Raw genomic sequence first — 18,349 nt, 5'->3', positions numbered from 1 at the left:
AATGAACAGGCAGAACAGAAGCATTCTCATAGATACAGAGAACGTTTTGTTGGTTGCCAGATGGGAGGGGGGTTGGGGGAATGGGTGAAGGGATTAAGAAGTACAAATTGGTTGCTAGACCTCAAAGGGAAGAGGGTGGGGGGTGGGAAGAGATAAACCAAAGAACTTCTATGCATATATGCATAACCAATGGACACAGACAATAGTGTGGAGAAAGGCAAGAGGGGGGCAGGAGCGGGGAGGAGGGGGTCAATAGGGGAAAAATGAGGAACATCTGTAATACATTCAACAATAAAGATAAATTTTTAAAAGTAGTAAAAAAAAAAAAAAAGAAGGCAGACTTAAGAGTGAAAACAACAAAGAATTTGTGATTGGATATTTGAGCCTTGAAGGAGAGGGCAATTTATCATTTAGCCAGCAACTGACCCTCATCCACCAAACCATCTCTCCCCCAACTTTCTTTAATACCCCTTCCACTTCTTTTTCCTTCCTTTCTTCCTCTCTCCCTCCCTCTCGTCCTTCCTTTCATATATCCAACTATCCATCATCCATTTTTTTCTTCTTCTCTCTCTCCCGTCCTTCTTTCCATTCATCTTCCCATCTACACTTCTACCCATTTTTCTTTATTTTTCATCCATTCATTCAAATACTTACCCAACTATCCATCCATTCATCATCCATACATCCATCCATCTACCCATTTGTCCATCTATCCATTCTTTCATTCATCTATTCTCCTTCTAGCCTTCTAGTGAATTTTAGAGAGAGTGAAAGGGAGGGGGAAGGGAGTGAGAGAGATACATTAATTGGTTGCCTCCCCAACGCACCTCGATCAGAGTCAGGGATCAAACCTGCAACCCAGGTACATGCCCTTGACTGGAATTGAACCTGTGACCTTTTGGTCTGTGGGCCAACACTCTAACCACTGAGCCAAACCGACTAGGGCTAGCATTTATCTTTTAATTTACCCATCTATCCACCTGCCCAACACTTATATCATCTATCCATCCAACCATCATCCATTTATTCACACAAATATTTACTCACCAGCCCCTCCAATCACTGACTCACTCATTTTTCCACCCCTTCATTGCCTCTACTTACACACCTATTCAAACCATTCAACCACCACCCAGCGAGCATGCCCAGTTGTTCTCTCCAGGCCAGCCCTTGGTCTCCAAGGCCTCACCCATCGCTCCTCCCTCACTGGCCCAGTCCACCTGGCATGGCTCACTTGCTGTCCAGCAGGTCCATGATGGGCTGCAGCACGTTGTCAGCATCCTGGGCCACACTGCTGCAGGCACTGGCTGGCACATTGCCAGTGCCTTTCACCTGGCTAAGGATGTCACCCATCTGTTTGACACATTCCTCAATGTGAGGCTGGAAGCTAGAGGCATAAAAGGGAGAAGCTCAGACCAGACTCCTGTCCTCTGGAGGAAGGACAGAATGAGGTCATAAATGCTGCTCTGTGGACCCTGTACTTTTATTTTCGGGGAGCCATGGCATATAACTGAGGAAGTGTATTAATAATAGCAGAATCAGGCACCAGGCTAGGACATTCACCTGTGTTATTCATTTCATCATACAGTCCTACTCAGGTATTATTGTTATCATCATCCCCACTTTAGAGATGAATAAACTAAGGCTCAGAGAAGTTAAATGACTAGTAAGCAGTAAAGCCATGATTGAACTCAACCTCATCTAACTCCATGCCTGAGGTCATCCCCACTATATCTGCTGAGTCTCTGAATGCTTAAGGCTCAGAGGTCTGGGGGCTCTGAGCCCTCCCCTGGCTCTCAGCCCTAGAAGTACCCCTACCTGGTAGCAAACACCCGGCTGAGTTCATCCAAGACATTGTTGAGTTTCACCTGGAGCTCTTTCAAGATGTCACTGGCCTCAGCATCCAGCTGAGGAAGAGGAAGGGAAATTCACCAGGTCAGGTTTATAGAACATCCACATGTGTGGGGTATTTTCCCACTCAACCCGAAGAAAGGAACCTTAAGGGGCTGGAGAGGAAACTGAGACACAGGCAGTGAAGCTATTTGCTTGGGTTTGAGGGAGTGGCTGAGCTCGAATTCATCAGGTATGAGCTCTGGGACGTACAGGGATGGGGGATGTCACCCTGCCTGGTCCCACCTCACCTCCTTTCCTCCCATGGCTTCAAACATCTTCTCTAGCTGAACTCGCAGCTGCTGAGTATTGTTCATGAGGATGCAGGGCTGGGGGTGGGAAAAAAGAGGGGAGTCAGGGCTTAGGACCCCTCCCCAGAGTGTCCCCCACCCACCATCAGGGATCCTAGATGGTTTCAGGGTCTGGGTCTGGAGAAAGCTGAGGCCCCACAAATTCATCTGAGAATGGAAGACAGTATTTGGGACTAGGTTCCTGGGAGTGTTGAGGAGGGTGGTGTCTGGGAACTGGCAGAGGGGAGGAGGGCCTAAGTAAGTGGTCTGGGCCTCTAACAGCAGCAGGAAGGGGAGTTCTTATCATATACCCATGTTCTCCTATATGGGATCAAAATTTTGCATGCTCACATACATACACCCTGAAGGCTTCATTTGCAACAATCAGTGACACACTAGAAGCATGTCCCCTCACCTCCAGATTCCCCCAGACACACACAGTCAGACACACAGTTGGACACACAGACAGACACAGGTCTCAGAGCCCAGGGAAGGATGGAACCCTGGGGGTGCAGAATGGTGCTGGGAAGGAGGACAAGGGCCCCTGCAGGTCACCACTTTCTCCTTCTCCTTGGAGCAGTAGGAGGCGAAATCCTTGATGATGATGTCCGCATACTGGAGGAGCACATTACTGATGGTCTGGATAGAACACAGAGGGTGGTTGAGAGGAGGAGCTGGGGCTGGGTGGGCCCATAAAAAGCCACTAGTGAGATGAGAGATAAACTCAAACCCACTTTAGCACCTAAGATGGACCACTGGGCTGGGTGAATTCTCCACCCAGGATAACCATCACAATCAAGGGAGACACCATCACGTGAAGATGATTATTTTATGTAGACTCTGCTCTTTTTCAGAGCAATCAACCATCATATTAACCCAGCCCCAACCACAAGCATAACCTGATCCCAAACCAAATTTCAATTCCTATCTGCATTTCCCAACTTCAGTCTAGCTTAAACAAAATCCAACTGCACCTAGCCCCAGTCCAAACTCACCCCCAGGCCCATTCAAATTCTATATAAACCCCAACACTCACTCTAATAATACCAAATCAAATTCCAATTCTAACAGTAATTCTAAACCCAATCCCAACCTCAATCCCATCCCTAACCTTAACACAAATTCAATTCCAACTTTAACTACAACCCTGACCTCAATCCCAACCTCAACTCAGACTGTCCCCAATCACAACTCTAAGAACCAACCCCAATATTGACCTCAACCCTAAACTCAATCCCATTGATATCACCAATCCCAACTTTTACCTCAAACTCAACCCTAACTTCAATCCTTACCTTAATCTCAACCTCAACCCAAGTCCTAATCCCAACCTCAACTCTAATCTCAATGACACCACCAGCTCTAACCTCAACCTCAACCCAAACCCTGTCCCCAACCACAACTCCAACCTCTATGGCATGACCAACTTCAACACAGTGGTTTGGTTTGGTTTTTCCATAGACCTCAACCCCAATTTCAATCCCAGTGATATCACCAACCCAAACTTTGACCTCAACCCCAACCCTGACACCAATTCCAACCTCAACTCTACCCTAATCTTGATCCTATCCCAACCCCATCACCCACCTGGACCCCATCCCTAACCCCACCCACATTCCCGCACCTTGGCAAACCTCCTCATGTAGTGCCCCACAATCTGGGGGTCGGGGCACTCAAGCTTCTTGATGATCTCAAAGCTCTGGTTAAGCTGGGAGAAGACATCCACCACAGAGCAGGAGAACAGGGCATGCTCTGAGGTCTGCTGGAACTGCAGGGTAGGAAAGGCCAGGAAAGAGGAGAGGGGTCAGAGCCAGATAGTCCCCAGAGCCTAACCCTCCTACTCTCTATGAGGAGAGCCAGAGACCAAACTGTCTTGGGGTGAGATGGATAGTATATGAGGTTGACTTAGAGCCAGACACAGAGGCCACTGGGTAGGTGGGTGGAGTCAGGATTAATAAACTCACATTCATCTGTTGAATGAACAAAAGACTTTAGACACCATGAACAAGACAAAGATTGCAGACACTGGCCTCATCCCAGGGACAGTTTTTGCCCCCAAATTGTATCTCAATGGACCCCAGAGGGAGTGAATCTACTGTGGGGAGATTGGGAGCTTGGTGGTGGGTCAGCCTTCTCACCCCATCCTTCTTGTCTCGCTCCAGAGCCCCATGCAGGAAATCTCGAGACACCTCCTCATTCTCGTCCAGCCACTGAATAACGAAGGGCTCAAACCACCTAGAATGGAGAGTCAGGGTGGGGCCCTGCCATCTCTTGTCTTCATAACTCTCTACTTGAACTCACCCTGTGGTCTTGGGTGGTCTCTCAGTTCTGCTCCTCTCACCTACCAGGCCTTGGCTACTTCATCATGAAATAGACCAAGTGACCACTGTCAGAGCAAGGCCCAGACTTGCGAGAATTCTGGTTGATAAACTACCCATGGGTAAGTAGGTTTACTATCTGAGATCCCAACATAGCACATAGTAGGTCCTCAGCAAATGGTGGCCACCAACCCACTCTCCAAAACAGACATTTCAAGTTCAAATCTGGGCTCTATCACTTAACAGATGTCTCCTTGGGCAAATTATTCAGCATTTAATCCTCTATTTCTTCATCCACAAAATGGGAATTATGATGTTCCCATCTCATAGAATTGTCAAAAGGATTAAATGAGAAAAGACATGTGGGATTGCTCAGTACAGTTCCTGATCCTTATGATTATTAATGGTTTTGCTATAGGAGTCCATAGGCCAATGGCTAAGAAAAGAGAACACTGAATTTGAGCCCCACCTGTGCCCTCAATGCCCAGGGGACCCTGAGTAGGTGAGCCCTCCTCTTTGGGCCTCAGTCTAGTGTCAGCACTATAGTTCTGGCTTGGGTTCTGGGCAGGGGGCTTACGCAGGGTACTCTGGCACTCGGTCCTTGAAAGCAGGAAGCTCCGCCACATACTCATTGTAGAGCCACTTGACCTTGAAGTGGAGGTTCATGTAGTCGGCGCTCTTGCACAAGCGATGCTTGTCATGCTCTGGAGCAGAGAACAGGGGAGTGGTTCAGCCAGAAGGATCTGCCACCCTCGGTCTCAGCAGTACCCACACTGGCCATTACTGGTATTCAAGCTCAGGCATGAAAGTACAGGGCACTCACAGTCTTGGAGAAGATACTGAGGTACAGGTATATGCGTTAGCCAGTCTAGGAGACATGGGATAGGGGACTCACCCTCCATGGCATACTTCATGTCCTGGGCAAACAGGTTCCACATCACTTCAGCACTGATTTTACCCACATTCAGCTCCTGGGGAAACCTGGCAAAAGTCACAGAAGTATGAAAACTTGTCAGCTAGAAGCCAGATAGCACAGGCTGCTTTGGCCTTCCCAGGTAAAAGGTAGTGTAGGACAGGCAGAGGGATCTGTATTCACATTCTCTCATAGCCACTAATTTGCTGAGTCACTCTGCATTGAGACTCTTCTTCTCCTGAATCTCCATCCACATATCCCTTCATCCCTCCATCAATTAATTTCCCGCCGTATCCATTCATATACCCATCCATTTACCCACTCATCTATCTATTCACTAATCCATCCTTTTCTCCTTTCATCATCCATCCATCCATCCATCCATCCATCCATCCATCCATCCATCTCTCCATCCAGTCATTCATTCATTCATCCAGCCATCCATACACACATCCATTCCTTTGTCCACCTACCCATTCTTCCTTCCATCCATCCATCCATCCATCCATCCATCCATCCATCCATCCATCCAATGTCCCTGACCTCAACTCTATATCTAAGTAACCAGTAATCATGGCAGCTCAGAGTTAGGGGCTCCTCTAACATTCACCTCAGGGAGAAATAAAACACAATAGCTCATTCAACTAACAGAGATGAAAATTCTATGGACATATAAATCCACAAACCAAAACTGTGCACACATTCACAGACAATTACACAATATACAATGTTGTATATTGAAGTCCATTCTACAACTGGACACACATACACAAACCTACAGATCACAACTATGCACAAAATTAAGAGATAATGCAATTTAAATGTAAAAATCTTAGAAGAGTATTTTGCACATAGTAAATACTAGAACAACATTATCTATTGTTATTTATGAACCTAGACACACACACAGAATTATATACATGTGTACACAGTTATTCATACAAATCAATATATATGTGTATATATATACATATAAAATACATGTCTGATTATACTAGTAATTATGTACATACACACAATTTTATGCTTATGTTTGCAAATTATGCCATATTTCATTCAGGCACAATCACACCTACAATTGCTCCCACATACACAACCTTTTATGTATAATTAGACATGATTACCTTTACACATAAGACACAAAATTGTGCACACACATACATGATAACCTTCAGATAAAGCCACAAACCAAAACTATATAGACACATAACTCACTGGTTGAGGCAGGGAGTGTAGGAATTCTTGTCTTCCTCGATAATGGACACTATGAGAGTGATCAGCTTGGACCAGAAGTCGAGGTTCTTGATGCTGGGGCCCTGTTCCTCTGGGGGAACTTCCCCCTTCTTGGCCTGGATGGGGCAGTGGAGATGTTAGCAACAAGGGGTCCAGGGATGGGGGCTTCAGTCAGTTCATTATTGAGGTGCAGAAGGTTGCTGATTAATGGGCCCCATTAGCATGAGTGTGGTTCAGCTGGGAGGTCTGCATGGGAAGGGACTGAACTCATGTAAACTTTCTCAAGCAGAGTTCTTATCTACTCAGCTTAATGAAGCTTAATTAGACTCAGTTCATAAAACTAAATGTAACTGAGCTTAGTTGCATAAACTCAAGCCCACTAAACCAAATGGAACTGAAGTGAATATAAATCATACCCACTTAGCTTAACAGATGGCAGTTCTCAGAGTTAATTCAGTGGAACCGAACTTGGGCCAATTATACATCATTGAGTGAGATTAAACTTAATTGGATGGAATTTAACTCAGTAAACTGAATTAGGTTTAGCCTAATCAATATCTCTAAGACCAACATCAGCTTACATAAAAATAATGGACATAAATTGATCCGAACTCAACCTAACCAAACTCAATCCAACTCAACCTAATGTGCTCAGGCCAACTCAATCTAACTTAAGTCAATCAGTGGAAATGAGTGTAACTAAACTCAACCAAAATAAGCCCAACTGAACCTAACTCAATTGAACTCAACTGTACCTAATCCAACAACCCAGTTCATTCTAACTCAAGCTAACTCAACCCAGTCAAGAACAACTTCAACTTAATTCAACTGCATGGAAATGAATACACTTTTCTTCAATGAAATTAAACTAAATCCAATTCAGCGTTGCTCACTAATTAGCCAAGAGCAATGTTAACTTAAGTCAACTGAATAGAAATAAATGAAACAAACTGATTATAGTCAAAGTAAACTCAATTTAATCCACTTCACCTCAATTCAATTCAATTAAGAGCAAATTGGTTTCAACTCAAGTCAAATGAATGTAAATGAACAGAATGAAATAAAATTGAACTGAATTCAGCTTATGTGGTTACTTCCTATCAGAAACCCAAGCTGAAGTAGGAATCACCTCAGGATAATCACCCTGGGTTTTAAATGTCTAATTTATACATCTTTTCTTCCTAACAGAACATAAGCTCCTTGAAAACTTTTTGACAATCCTGGGACAGTATATGTGTAGATAAACACATGTTGAAAGTTCTCAAATAAATTGAGTTGAAATGACCAAAACTGAACTCTACTCAAAAAATTCAATCCAACTCACTCTGGCCAGTGTGACTCAGTTGGTTGGGTATTTTCCTGTGCACCAAAAGGTTGCTGGTTCAATTCCAGGTCAGGGTACATGCCTGGGAGGCAGCCGATTGATGTTTTGCTCTCTTTCTCTCCCTCTCCCTTCCTCTCTCTCTCTAAAAATAATCAATCAATCAATAAAAAAAAATCTTTAAAATAATTAAATTCAACTCAACATTTATTGAACAGTGATTCAATTCTAGGCATACTATATTATGCCAAACTCAACTAAGTTTAACTAAAACTGAATTTATTGAGCACCTGTTGTGTATCAGGTGCTAAGCATGTAACTATATTTTATCTAAAGCTTGTGTCTCACTGACTCTCCTTCTCAATCCTGAGATGTGGGTTAATGACCTAATTTTATAGAGGGAAATACTGAGGCTCAGAACAGTTAAATCACTTTGGAAGGAGTAGATCTGGGACTTAGGCCAGGGTTTGGTTGGTGTCTACTATGCCCTTCCGCCTCATCTGGAGTCCTTACAGGATCTGTCTGGTACTCCCGACTGTAGAGTTCATGACAGTTGTTGAAGATGTACTCATAAGTAGAGTTGAGGCAGGCTTTTACACAATCCTTCACCACCTGGCTGGCTCGGGGCGGGCTCTGGAGTTCTTGCACCTGGAGGGAGGGAGAGGGGCATGGATGGGTAAAGCTGGGACAGGAGGTGCCCAGGAAGTGCCTACAAGGGTTCTGGGTTTAAGGAAACATTGTAGCAGTATGAAAAAGAGGGTCACTGAGAAAGGACACTGCTCTCCAGGAGACATGCTAGTTGTTTAGGAGCTAAGAGTTCCATTAGTCCTTCTTGGAGAGGTAATGAAATTGGGTCCCCTTTCCTACCTTCATCCGAAAGAAGGTGATGCTGGTGAGAAGGTCCACAGTGGATTTGAGGTCCTGTAGTCTCTCCGGGCTGCTGGCTGGGAAGTTATTCTGTTGGAAGGGAAAAAAGAAGTGGGGTTACAGCGGAAGGTTAGGGCAGGATGGGAGACAGTGTTTTAGGGGAGATACAAGAGCCCCCAAGAAGGTGGCCTGGGGGTCAATGAGAACACCTTGAAGCAACTGGGAGGTCTTGGATGCACCAAGTAGGTTGGGAAGGTACTGCTAAAAAATGTGTACACTTGTTAGAGGAACACATTCTGCACGTTGAGAAGGGTCCTCCCACGTACACGTCTGCTAGAAGCTGTGCCCTCTGGGCACACACATGCATGGGAGTAAGCAAGTCATCATGCATGCACTTCTCACCCGATACATGGAGAGATCAATTCGCAGGGAATTATGCAGTTGGTCCAGGAGCTTCACAAAGCGCTCTTTCTGGGGATGCAGAAGAGGAGAAGGATAGATAGAAGCAGGGATTTGGGCATTGAATTTAGCAGTGAAAGGTGGCTGCCATATTGGCTGAGGGCTTACTATACAGTAAGAGCATCCCCTCCACCAATGAACTGAACCCTCATAATGTCCATTTCCATTCTACAGAAGAGTAAACTGAGGTTCAGAGAGACATGACTGGTGCAAAGTCACACAGCAAATCAAGTCCAAACTGGAAATCTGGGAGCTGCATAGGGTTTCACCAGCACAGGTTTGGGTTCTCCCTCATCCCCCAGCCCCTGGGACTGACCCCAAAGTTGGAGGCTGCGAAGCGATCAGAGGCAGACACGTTGGTGGAGGCGGTGGTATGCGCATAATAGGCATTGATGTTGGCAAGCAGGGTGCTCATGACGGCAGGCACCCCAGGACACATATACTTGGAGGAGAGGCAGGCAAAGTGGCTGGTGAAAGGGAATGGGAAGCACTGGGCCTGGTGTCCAGCCAGGACAGGAGGCTGCACCTCCCACCCTCCTCACCCTGAATACCTCTAAGACAGCATTGTGAGTGACTCCTCCCAACCCCCCCCCCCAACATTCCCTTTCCCTCTGTCTGATTCTGTCCTCTGAGTTTCTCTCTGTCTTTCTTTTTAAAAAAATGTTTTTATTGACTTTTTAGAGAGAGAGGAAGGGAGAGAGAGATAGAAACATAGATGTGAAAGAGATACATTGATCGGCTGCTTCCTGCATACCCCTCACATCCCCGAGTGGGGATCAAGCTCACAACCCAGGCTTGTGCCCTGACCAGGAATCTAACTGGGACCTCTCAGTCCATGGAACGATACTCAATCCACTGAGTCACACCGGCAGGGCTCTGTCTCCTCTCTGAGTTGCCCTATGTCTACCTCTAACTCCAGCTGTCATCTCTGTCACTGCAGCCCCCAGCATGGGCACTTTCCTAACCTCCAGGGGAAGTATATAGCACCTACCATACCCACTTCCTCTTGACTATTTTTCCTATGAACCCCTTCCATCCCAGATCTGCCAGTATCCACTTCCCCAGTTTCCTGCACCTCACCCTGATGTCCACCCTAGCCTACAGCCTCACGTCATGGCTTGGTAGATGGACTCAACGCCGTAGCGCATGGCAAATTCATCCACGATCTCCTGGGCGGTCTCATCATAGTAAACCTTCCAGGCATCATCACCCTTGGCATCCGGGATCTTTACAACCCCATTATTCTGCACATCAGTCACAAAGTGGAACAGGTTCTGCCAACACAAGGGAGAAGGAGTCAGAGAGTGCAAGAGGGCACAAAGGCTCAGGTATAGAACATTTTACATTATCTATCCATTGGTTTATTCATTAATTCATTCATCTACTCTTTCATCCATCTAGGTACCCAAAATTTATTTCATCTATCCCTCACCTGTTCTTCCAATAATCCATCCATCCATCCATCCATCCACCTATATATCCACCTGCCCATCTGTCTACCTGTCCATCCATTCTCTCACCCACCCACCCACCTATCCATTTAACTACCCCAAAATTCACTCACCCTCTAAGTCACCCTTTTAATAATCCAACCACACATCCATAATCCCATTCATTTACCTATAACTTAATCAGTGCATCCAACAATTCATCCTTCTACCCAATCAACCATCAATTCACCCATCCATCTATCATCCATCTGTTGATGCATCTATTTACCCAACCACCTGTCTAACCACTCAGAAATTCACCTATTACACCTCTATACTTTCAATAGTTACACCATATATCTATCCACCCACCCATCTATTTGTCCACTCACCTACCCACCCTTCCTTGCATTCACTTACCCATCTATCTATCCATCTACCCACCTCTCCAGCTACCTCCAAATCCATCTATTCTTCCTCCTAGTAATTCAACCATACATCCATCTATCCCATCTACTACATACAACTTAATCTGTTCATCTAATAATTCATCCATCTACCCATTCAACCATCTATCCCCCATCAATTTATCCATCCATCCATCTATTCGTCCATTAATCCATCCACTCACCCACCTATCATCTATCTGTCCATCCATCTCTTTACCCATCCATCTCTCCAACCCCCAAATTCACCCATCCATTCAGCTATACTTCCAGTAGTTCAACCACACATTCATCTACTCATCCCTCCATTGTCCATCCATTCTTTTTTTTTTTTATCCTCACCCGAGGACATTTTTCCGTTTTTTTTGTTCAGGTAGAGTGGGAGGGAGAGAGAGGAACAGAGAGAGAGAGAGAAACATCGACGTGAAGGGACACATCGAGTGGCTGCCACCCGCACGACCAACCAGGGCCGGGGACAAACTGCAACGGAGGTACATGCCCTTAGCGGGAACCGAACCCGGGTCTCTCTATACCGCAGGCCGACGCTCTAACCACTGAGCCAAACTGGCCAGGGCTGTCCATCCATTCTTTTATCAACTCATCACTCATTCATCTATTTAATCATTTATTCATGCAATAAACTGAGTTCTCTCCAGGAGCCCTCGGGCAGCTGGAATAGATAGACTTACACACAAACAGCCCAACCTTGAGTGTTCAGGGATGGGATAGATTAAAGATCTGGAGCTGGGTAGTGAGAGTCTGTCTGGAGGTCAGGAAGGGCTTTCTGGAGAAGGGAACCCTGAAGCTGGACCTTGATGGATGGGGAGGATTTTTCCAGGCAGGGAGAATGGCATGGAGGACAGCCTTAGAGGCCCAAGGGAGTGTGGAGTGTGTGGCAGAAAGGAGGAAAGAGGAGCTGGGGCAGATAAAAATGGCGAGTGTGGAATATCGCAGTGAGCTTTGAAGGCAGGGTGGAACAGTGGGTCTCACCTCATGCAGACAGGTGTACTGGACATGATAGGGGGCCACCTTCTCCTCGCCTTTGATCTCCACACTGATATGTAGCCTAATGGCACCTGACACAGCAGATTTGTCAGTCCGCTTGTCTGCAGGGCAGAAAGAGATGGCAGTGTCAGAATCCCAATCTAGCTCTGGGCTATTTTAATGAATATATAACTCCCAGATTTCCTGAAATTAAGGCCTGAGTCTCTCTTCAAATTGACTCCCTAGATATGTGCCTCTCCTATTAGACTAGATTTCCTTAGGCCCTGTCTCTCCCTTCAAACTAGGGTCCCAGACATTGCTTCCTCACTCAGATTAAATTCCTGAGTCTGCATCTCCCTCTTTAAACTAGGAGACCTAAGCATTGCTTCTCCCCAGACTGAGCTCCCAGGCCCTACCTCCCCAATCAGTTCAAGCTCCCCAGAGTCTACTCATCTTGTTATACAGGGTTCCTGGGTTTGTGCCTGTCTCCTCAGACAAGAATCCCCAAGTCTTGCTTCCTACCTCTCCCATCAGAATGGCATATCTAGATTTTTTTCAACCAAACTAAGTTCCTAGACCCTGTTCACCCCTCTCAGACTGGGTTCTTCCTACACCTTCAGGCTGAGCTCATAGATCCTGCATCCCTCATCAGATTGGGCTCACAGTCTATTCATCTTCTTAGACAGAGTTCTTGGGTCTGTAACTCACTTCTCAGATTAGGATGCCCAAACTATACCTCCTTTCTTAGATTGGATTCTTAAAGTTCAATCTTCCTTCTTAGGTTGGATTCCTGGGTCTGTGCCTCCCTCCTCAGACTAGGATCCCCCGGTCTTATTTCCTGCATCCACCATAAGACTGGGATACAGAGGTTCTGTCCCTCCCTCACCCACTCAAACAAAACTAAGAATTTCCTAGGTTCTGGTCATTCTCTCAGCTGGGGTGTTTCCTGCCACCATCAGATTGGGCTCACAGACTCTGCCTCCTTCACCAGATTGAGGTCCACAGACCCTGCCTCCTTTGTCATATTTGGCTTCTAGACTGACTCCTCCTGACCCTGTGTCTCTCCCCTCCAACTGAGTTCCTTACTTTGGCTGGCTCCTTGGGGCCCTTCCCTATCCCCTTGCTCACCCAGGTTGTACCACACGTCCATCTCGCCACTGAGCGTCCGCACCTCGATGATCGTCTGCCCCAGGAAGTCATCGGACTCCCTCTTGAACCGTTGTTTCACGCGGGATTTGATATCATCATCCTCGTCCCAGACACGCACCTTGATTCGATCTGAAGAGTTGTGACATTCACTGCAGAGGGAGGTGGGACCAAGGATCAGACAGCTGGCTTGGGCTGGTATTAGAGCTCTGCATGGGATACCAGGGGCCCAGTCAGACACTTACAAATGGAAATTCTCTTCCCATACAGGATTCAGGTTCCCATAGATGGTCTTTGTCCGTTTCTTGGTCTTCCCGACCTGGACAGTGACATAGGGGTCACTGGATCCAGTCTTGTCCTTTGCCTGCAAGCCCTGGGCGCAGACCACTGGAAGACACATAGGACAGATATAAATGTGGGCTCAGGGAAGGAGGTACGTTGAAAACAGTCATTGCCAGGGACTCCGGCTGCTTGTGGGAATGCCTGTGATGTGGCCTGAGGGCTAGGTCTGGCCACAGGAGCCTGAGGGCACACTGACTTTGCTAGAGAGTTAACACCCAGGGAACTCTCAGTCAATGAAGGATAGGAAGGTGCTACAGGGTCACCCCCGGGGTGGGACATTCTCAGGTATGTGCTGTAACTGTGCCTCTGAAGTTCCCAGTGGGACTGAACCTCCACTGACCACAAAATCACCTGTTTATTGGTGCCCACCTGCAGGGCACCTTCCCTCCCTGCTCCCAGACTTCTGTTTCCAACCCCACCCCTCTACCAGGGCTTCCTGGGACTACCCCCTGGACACCCACCTGCCCTCAAATCATCTTGGGGTCTATCTCTTGGGAAATCCAAATGAGGTTGGGCTTGTAAAACACTAGGGCCCTGCTCCTGGGGTAGGACCACACTGCACTGGGAGCTCAATACTGTCCCCCAGTGGTCCGAAATGGGAATGAGTCCCAGGTGTCCACAGCACTGCCTGCTGTTGGCACCCTGTGTAGAGCTCCTTCACTTCCAATTTCACTTCCAAATGCCCACAGGGCTTCCAGAAATCACCTCCCAGATAAACTATGTGCCTTCAACTCCTCTTCCTGGGATCTGATTCTAGGGGCACTAATCAAGATGCACCCAGATAGTGTCGTGCACGTACGTTTGGAGGCATACATGTCCACCTGTGGGCACAATGCACACACACGTGGACATGGGTACATGGATACCCATGCATGCCCAGCCAAGGGATGGAAGGGGCCTGGGAGGGACCATGGAGGACTGGGAAGAAGGGACCAGGTGGCCACCCTCGTGGTCTCACCAGTGATGCTGATCTTGGCCGACCACTTGGACGTGCCGTCCAGCACGCTCTGCTTGACCGCCTTCATCTGCTGCGTGTGCGCAGCCTTGGTCACAGCGAAAATCTCCTGGATGAGCTCGAAGATCTCAGGTTTGTTGCGCTCCCGGATCTTCATGCGGTCCTTGAGCACCATGATGATGTTCTGCGTACGGTCCTCAGCCCCGTGTTTGGAGCTCTTCTCCGCCGCCCCTGCGGAAGCGGACAGCCAGCACTGTCCAGGGAGCACGGCTCACTGGAGCCAGCACCCCAACTTCAGAGCTCCCTTAGTGGCTGTCACAGGCACTTTAGGCCGAGGGGCTTCATGTGAATCAACCTGAAAACTAGAGCTTCCTACTTGTTCTCTGAATACCTCCTCCCGCCAAGCCTTTTAGAACCCACCCCTCTGAATCCTCTGCCCCCTCCAAGACTCCGCCTTTTCCGATATCTCTCTCCCCATTGTGAGCACCCTCCCTGCTTGGAGATAACCCTAACCCGTTTTTCTCTCATTAACAACGTCCCTTGCAGTTAAGTCAGTCCCTGAACCCCGCCCTATCCTTCTTAGACTTTCTCACACCTCCTTTTCCCTCCTCTCACCCCTATCCAGCCCCCAAAAGGAGTCCCGCCCCAACACCCCGCCCCCTGTCCCTGTCGGGTGCCCCAATCCGCCCACAGCTCCACGACCCCCTTCAAGCCTCTCCCACCTCTGAGTCGTGCAGGTTCTTGCCCCGCCCCCGCGGAGCCCCACCTCTACCACTCACACCCCACCACTTCGTCCCTGCCCAAGCCGGCGCCAGCGCTCACGCTGCAAACAGTCGGCGTTGAGCAGGTCCTGGCATTTCTCGTGGCACTTGACGCCGCACTCAGTGCAGCGCATGCCCTGCCGCGCGATGCCCCACAGCAGCCCTTCGCACTCATAGCAGTAGGTAGGCGTGGTGGCCGTCCACACCTCGAAGTTGTGCGGTGTCGTGCACGAAATAGGGTAGATTAAGGCTTGCAGGGTCTTCTTGTAAACGTGATTTTTCTGTGGGGAGGAAGGGGGAGTGGCATGGGCGCAGGGCCCTCACCTGGGGGCCCTGTCCTGCAGTACCCTCACCCTGCGAAGAGTATAGTCTAGTCTCAGTCCCCCCGTCGCCCCCACGCGGTCGGAATTCACAGGTTCCTGTGTACAGAGGATGCCAGCCCGATGCTGAGCTATCCAACCCTGGAGAGTGAGGAATGCCTGTCTGCCACACCCTTTCCCTTTTCCTCCAGAAGCCCCCAGCTCAGCCCACCTTACAGCCCCACGCACCAGCTCCTCGTTGTTCAAAGTGCTGGAGGCCAAGGCAGATGTGATGCCCGCTTTTCTGGACTGGACCAGGGACTGGGGCCGGGAAGACACCAAGGAAGTCATAGGGTTGATTGACACCATGGGATTGTCACCGAGAGTAGAAGCCACAGCCACAGTTTGGGGCCACCAGCCACAGTCACGACGAATAGGACACAGGTCACAACAGCAGAAGCAGAACGAGTAAAGAATTGGAAAGTGACAGAGGCTCCAGGTTAGGAGGGACCCTGGAAGCTGAGCCCCACACCCCTGACTCACCCACCTCTCATCACCATACCCCATCACCATGGACCAGACTTGGCCATAGTCACCAGACACAAAGCAAAACCACCAGTCACATCATGAACGAAAGTAGGGAGTCACCTGCTCTCTTCCCCACCCATGAACTGTAGGACATGGCAAGATTCCCTCCTCAGAACCCATGGGTTGGGGCTCGTTGGAAGATCCCAGTGGAGGGGTCTGGGAAGGAGACTCAGGGGCTCAGATCACCATAACTCACTCACCATGGCCTGAAGTGTCCATGCAGCAGCACATAGGGCAGAACAGGTTACGTTAGTCCTGAGAATGCTTCGCCAGCCTCCAGCCCCAGGTCTGCCATGGGCAGTACAGGTTGAGCGCTGGGGGAGGGAAGGGCACAGGCACTCACCAGATCACTCACGAGTGGGATGGGCTTCCTCTTGCGGATGTCAGGCATGCTGTCAATGATGATGAGACCACCCCCTGGGCTGCAAGACACACACAAGGATGTCAAGGGCCTAGAGAAGTCCCCTTTCCTCCAATAGACATCACCTGAGGCTGGGACAGGACATTGATTTCCCCAGGTATTAAGAATTTAATTGTGTCCCCCCAAAAGATACATTCAAATCCTAGTCCTCAGGACTTCAAAATGTGACCTATTTGGAAATAGGGTTATTACAGAGGTAATTAATTAAGATGAGGTCATACAAGAGTAGAGTGGGGCCCAATCCAATATGACTGGTGTCTTTATAAGAAGAGAGGCACACAAGAGGAAGACATTGGTATGACAGTGGAGGCAGAGATTGTAGTAACGCATTTACAAACCAAGAAATACTGAGGATTGCCCACAACTACCAGAATCTGTGAAGGCAAGGCAGAAATTCTCCCCTGTAGGTGTCAGAGGTGTGGCCCTGCCCACACCTTAATTTTGGACTTCTGGCCTCCAGAACTATGAGAGAATAAATTTCTGTTGTTTTAAGACCCCCGCTTGTGGTCGTTTGTCACAGCAGCCCCAGGAAATGAAGATAGTGGGCCTCAACTTCCTTGTCTGAGACATGGGAATATGATGCAGGTGCCCATGTTGAGTGAAAATCTGAACTAAGGCAAACCTAGATAATATATAAAAATATCAATGAAACCTTCCTTTATGCTCAACATTGGAAATATATGTCTTTATTGAAAATCTGTCCAGGAAGGAGTGATTTCAACTCTCATGGGAATGAGGGAATTGGAAATAGTGTTAGTGTTCTTGTCTCTTGGCAGTTTTGCAGGAACTGGAGGATTGAATAGCACCATGGCCTGTCTGAATTCTCTTTATTGAGAGGTGTACTTATCGCGGAGAAGGTTCAGCTGTGGCTCTTTTCCAGAAGGTTCTCACTGGCCAGTGAGAGAGATGCCTGGCAGCGAATGACTCTTAGACAAGCTCTGGGGTGCAATTCATGCTCCAGCGCACCCTGAAGAATCAAGCAGAAGCCTGGCAACTCCTCAACCACATCTCTGCTTCAAGCTGCTTCTCAGGCTTGACCCTGCCTGCCATACAGGTGTCTCTTGAGAGAGCTTCCTCTATCAATCACATACACAGGAACCCCCTGTCAGTCCCTGCTTCCCAGGCTCCCCTGCTCATTTGGGAATCAGAGCTCCTGTCTCTGTTTGCCAAGGACCCACAAGGGAAGGAGGTCACTGTCCTGCTGCTATTTTAAAACATAAGTGTAATTTATTTTTTAATATGTTTGTATTCACTTTTTTAGAGAGAGAAGAAGGGAGAGATAGAACATTGATGTGAGAAAGATACATTGATTGGCTGCCTCCTGCACGCCCCCTATTGGTGATTGAGCCTGCAACCCGGGCATGTGCCCTGACCGGGCATCGAAGTGGGACCTCTCAGTCCATGAGACAACGCTCAATCCACTGGTCCACGCCTGCCGGGCAAACATGAGTGTAATTTAAAAATATCTTTTGCAGTCTCTAACCTCACCATCCAAAGGCTGAAAAAACACCCCTGAAAATCAGTAAATTAGGTTAGATGTGACAAATTGCTCCATTTAAGACCAAATGACTGTTGTTAATGAAATGTCAGCAGCTGTAGCAATAATCTGTTATTTAAAAGCAGAATTAGCCTGGCCGGTGTGGCTCAGTGGATTGAGCATAGTCCTATGGTCTGAGAGGTCCCAGT

At 47.9% G+C, this 18,349-nt stretch overlaps 1 protein-coding gene across 2 annotated transcripts in view; it reads right to left on the bottom strand.

The window, feature by feature from the left end:
- Positions 1 to 18,349, bottom strand: part of UNC13A (unc-13 homolog A) — a 64,955-nt gene that overhangs the window by 17,173 nt on the left and 29,433 nt on the right. For both annotated transcript variants that reach the window (XM_036241474.1, XM_036241475.1), the window contains exons 13-34: positions 16,586 to 16,664; positions 16,443 to 16,448; positions 15,904 to 15,975; positions 15,417 to 15,636; positions 14,598 to 14,825; positions 13,543 to 13,684; positions 13,280 to 13,449; positions 12,158 to 12,273; positions 10,402 to 10,565; positions 9,608 to 9,758; positions 9,235 to 9,303; positions 8,833 to 8,922; positions 8,479 to 8,613; positions 6,627 to 6,760; positions 5,394 to 5,479; positions 5,076 to 5,202; positions 4,319 to 4,415; positions 3,805 to 3,948; positions 2,736 to 2,819; positions 2,142 to 2,219; positions 1,819 to 1,907; positions 1,235 to 1,387 (exon numbers count right to left, since the gene is read on the bottom strand). In XM_036241474.1, the coding sequence (XP_036097367.1) occupies positions 1,235 to 1,387; positions 1,819 to 1,907; positions 2,142 to 2,219; positions 2,736 to 2,819; positions 3,805 to 3,948; positions 4,319 to 4,415; positions 5,076 to 5,202; positions 5,394 to 5,479; positions 6,627 to 6,760; positions 8,479 to 8,613; positions 8,833 to 8,922; positions 9,235 to 9,303; positions 9,608 to 9,758; positions 10,402 to 10,565; positions 12,158 to 12,273; positions 13,280 to 13,449; positions 13,543 to 13,684; positions 14,598 to 14,825; positions 15,417 to 15,636; positions 15,904 to 15,975; positions 16,443 to 16,448; positions 16,586 to 16,664 (2,634 nt within the window). The remainder of the gene's footprint in view (positions 1 to 1,234; positions 1,388 to 1,818; positions 1,908 to 2,141; positions 2,220 to 2,735; positions 2,820 to 3,804; positions 3,949 to 4,318; positions 4,416 to 5,075; positions 5,203 to 5,393; positions 5,480 to 6,626; positions 6,761 to 8,478; positions 8,614 to 8,832; positions 8,923 to 9,234; positions 9,304 to 9,607; positions 9,759 to 10,401; positions 10,566 to 12,157; positions 12,274 to 13,279; positions 13,450 to 13,542; positions 13,685 to 14,597; positions 14,826 to 15,416; positions 15,637 to 15,903; positions 15,976 to 16,442; positions 16,449 to 16,585; positions 16,665 to 18,349) is intronic.

This window comes from Molossus molossus, unplaced genomic scaffold (genome assembly GCF_014108415.1).
Source record: "Molossus molossus isolate mMolMol1 unplaced genomic scaffold, mMolMol1.p scaffold_m16_p_4, whole genome shotgun sequence".
Taxonomy (NCBI): domain Eukaryota; kingdom Metazoa; phylum Chordata; class Mammalia; order Chiroptera; family Molossidae; genus Molossus; species Molossus molossus.
This window is presented reverse-complemented; position numbering and strand designations above follow the sequence as displayed.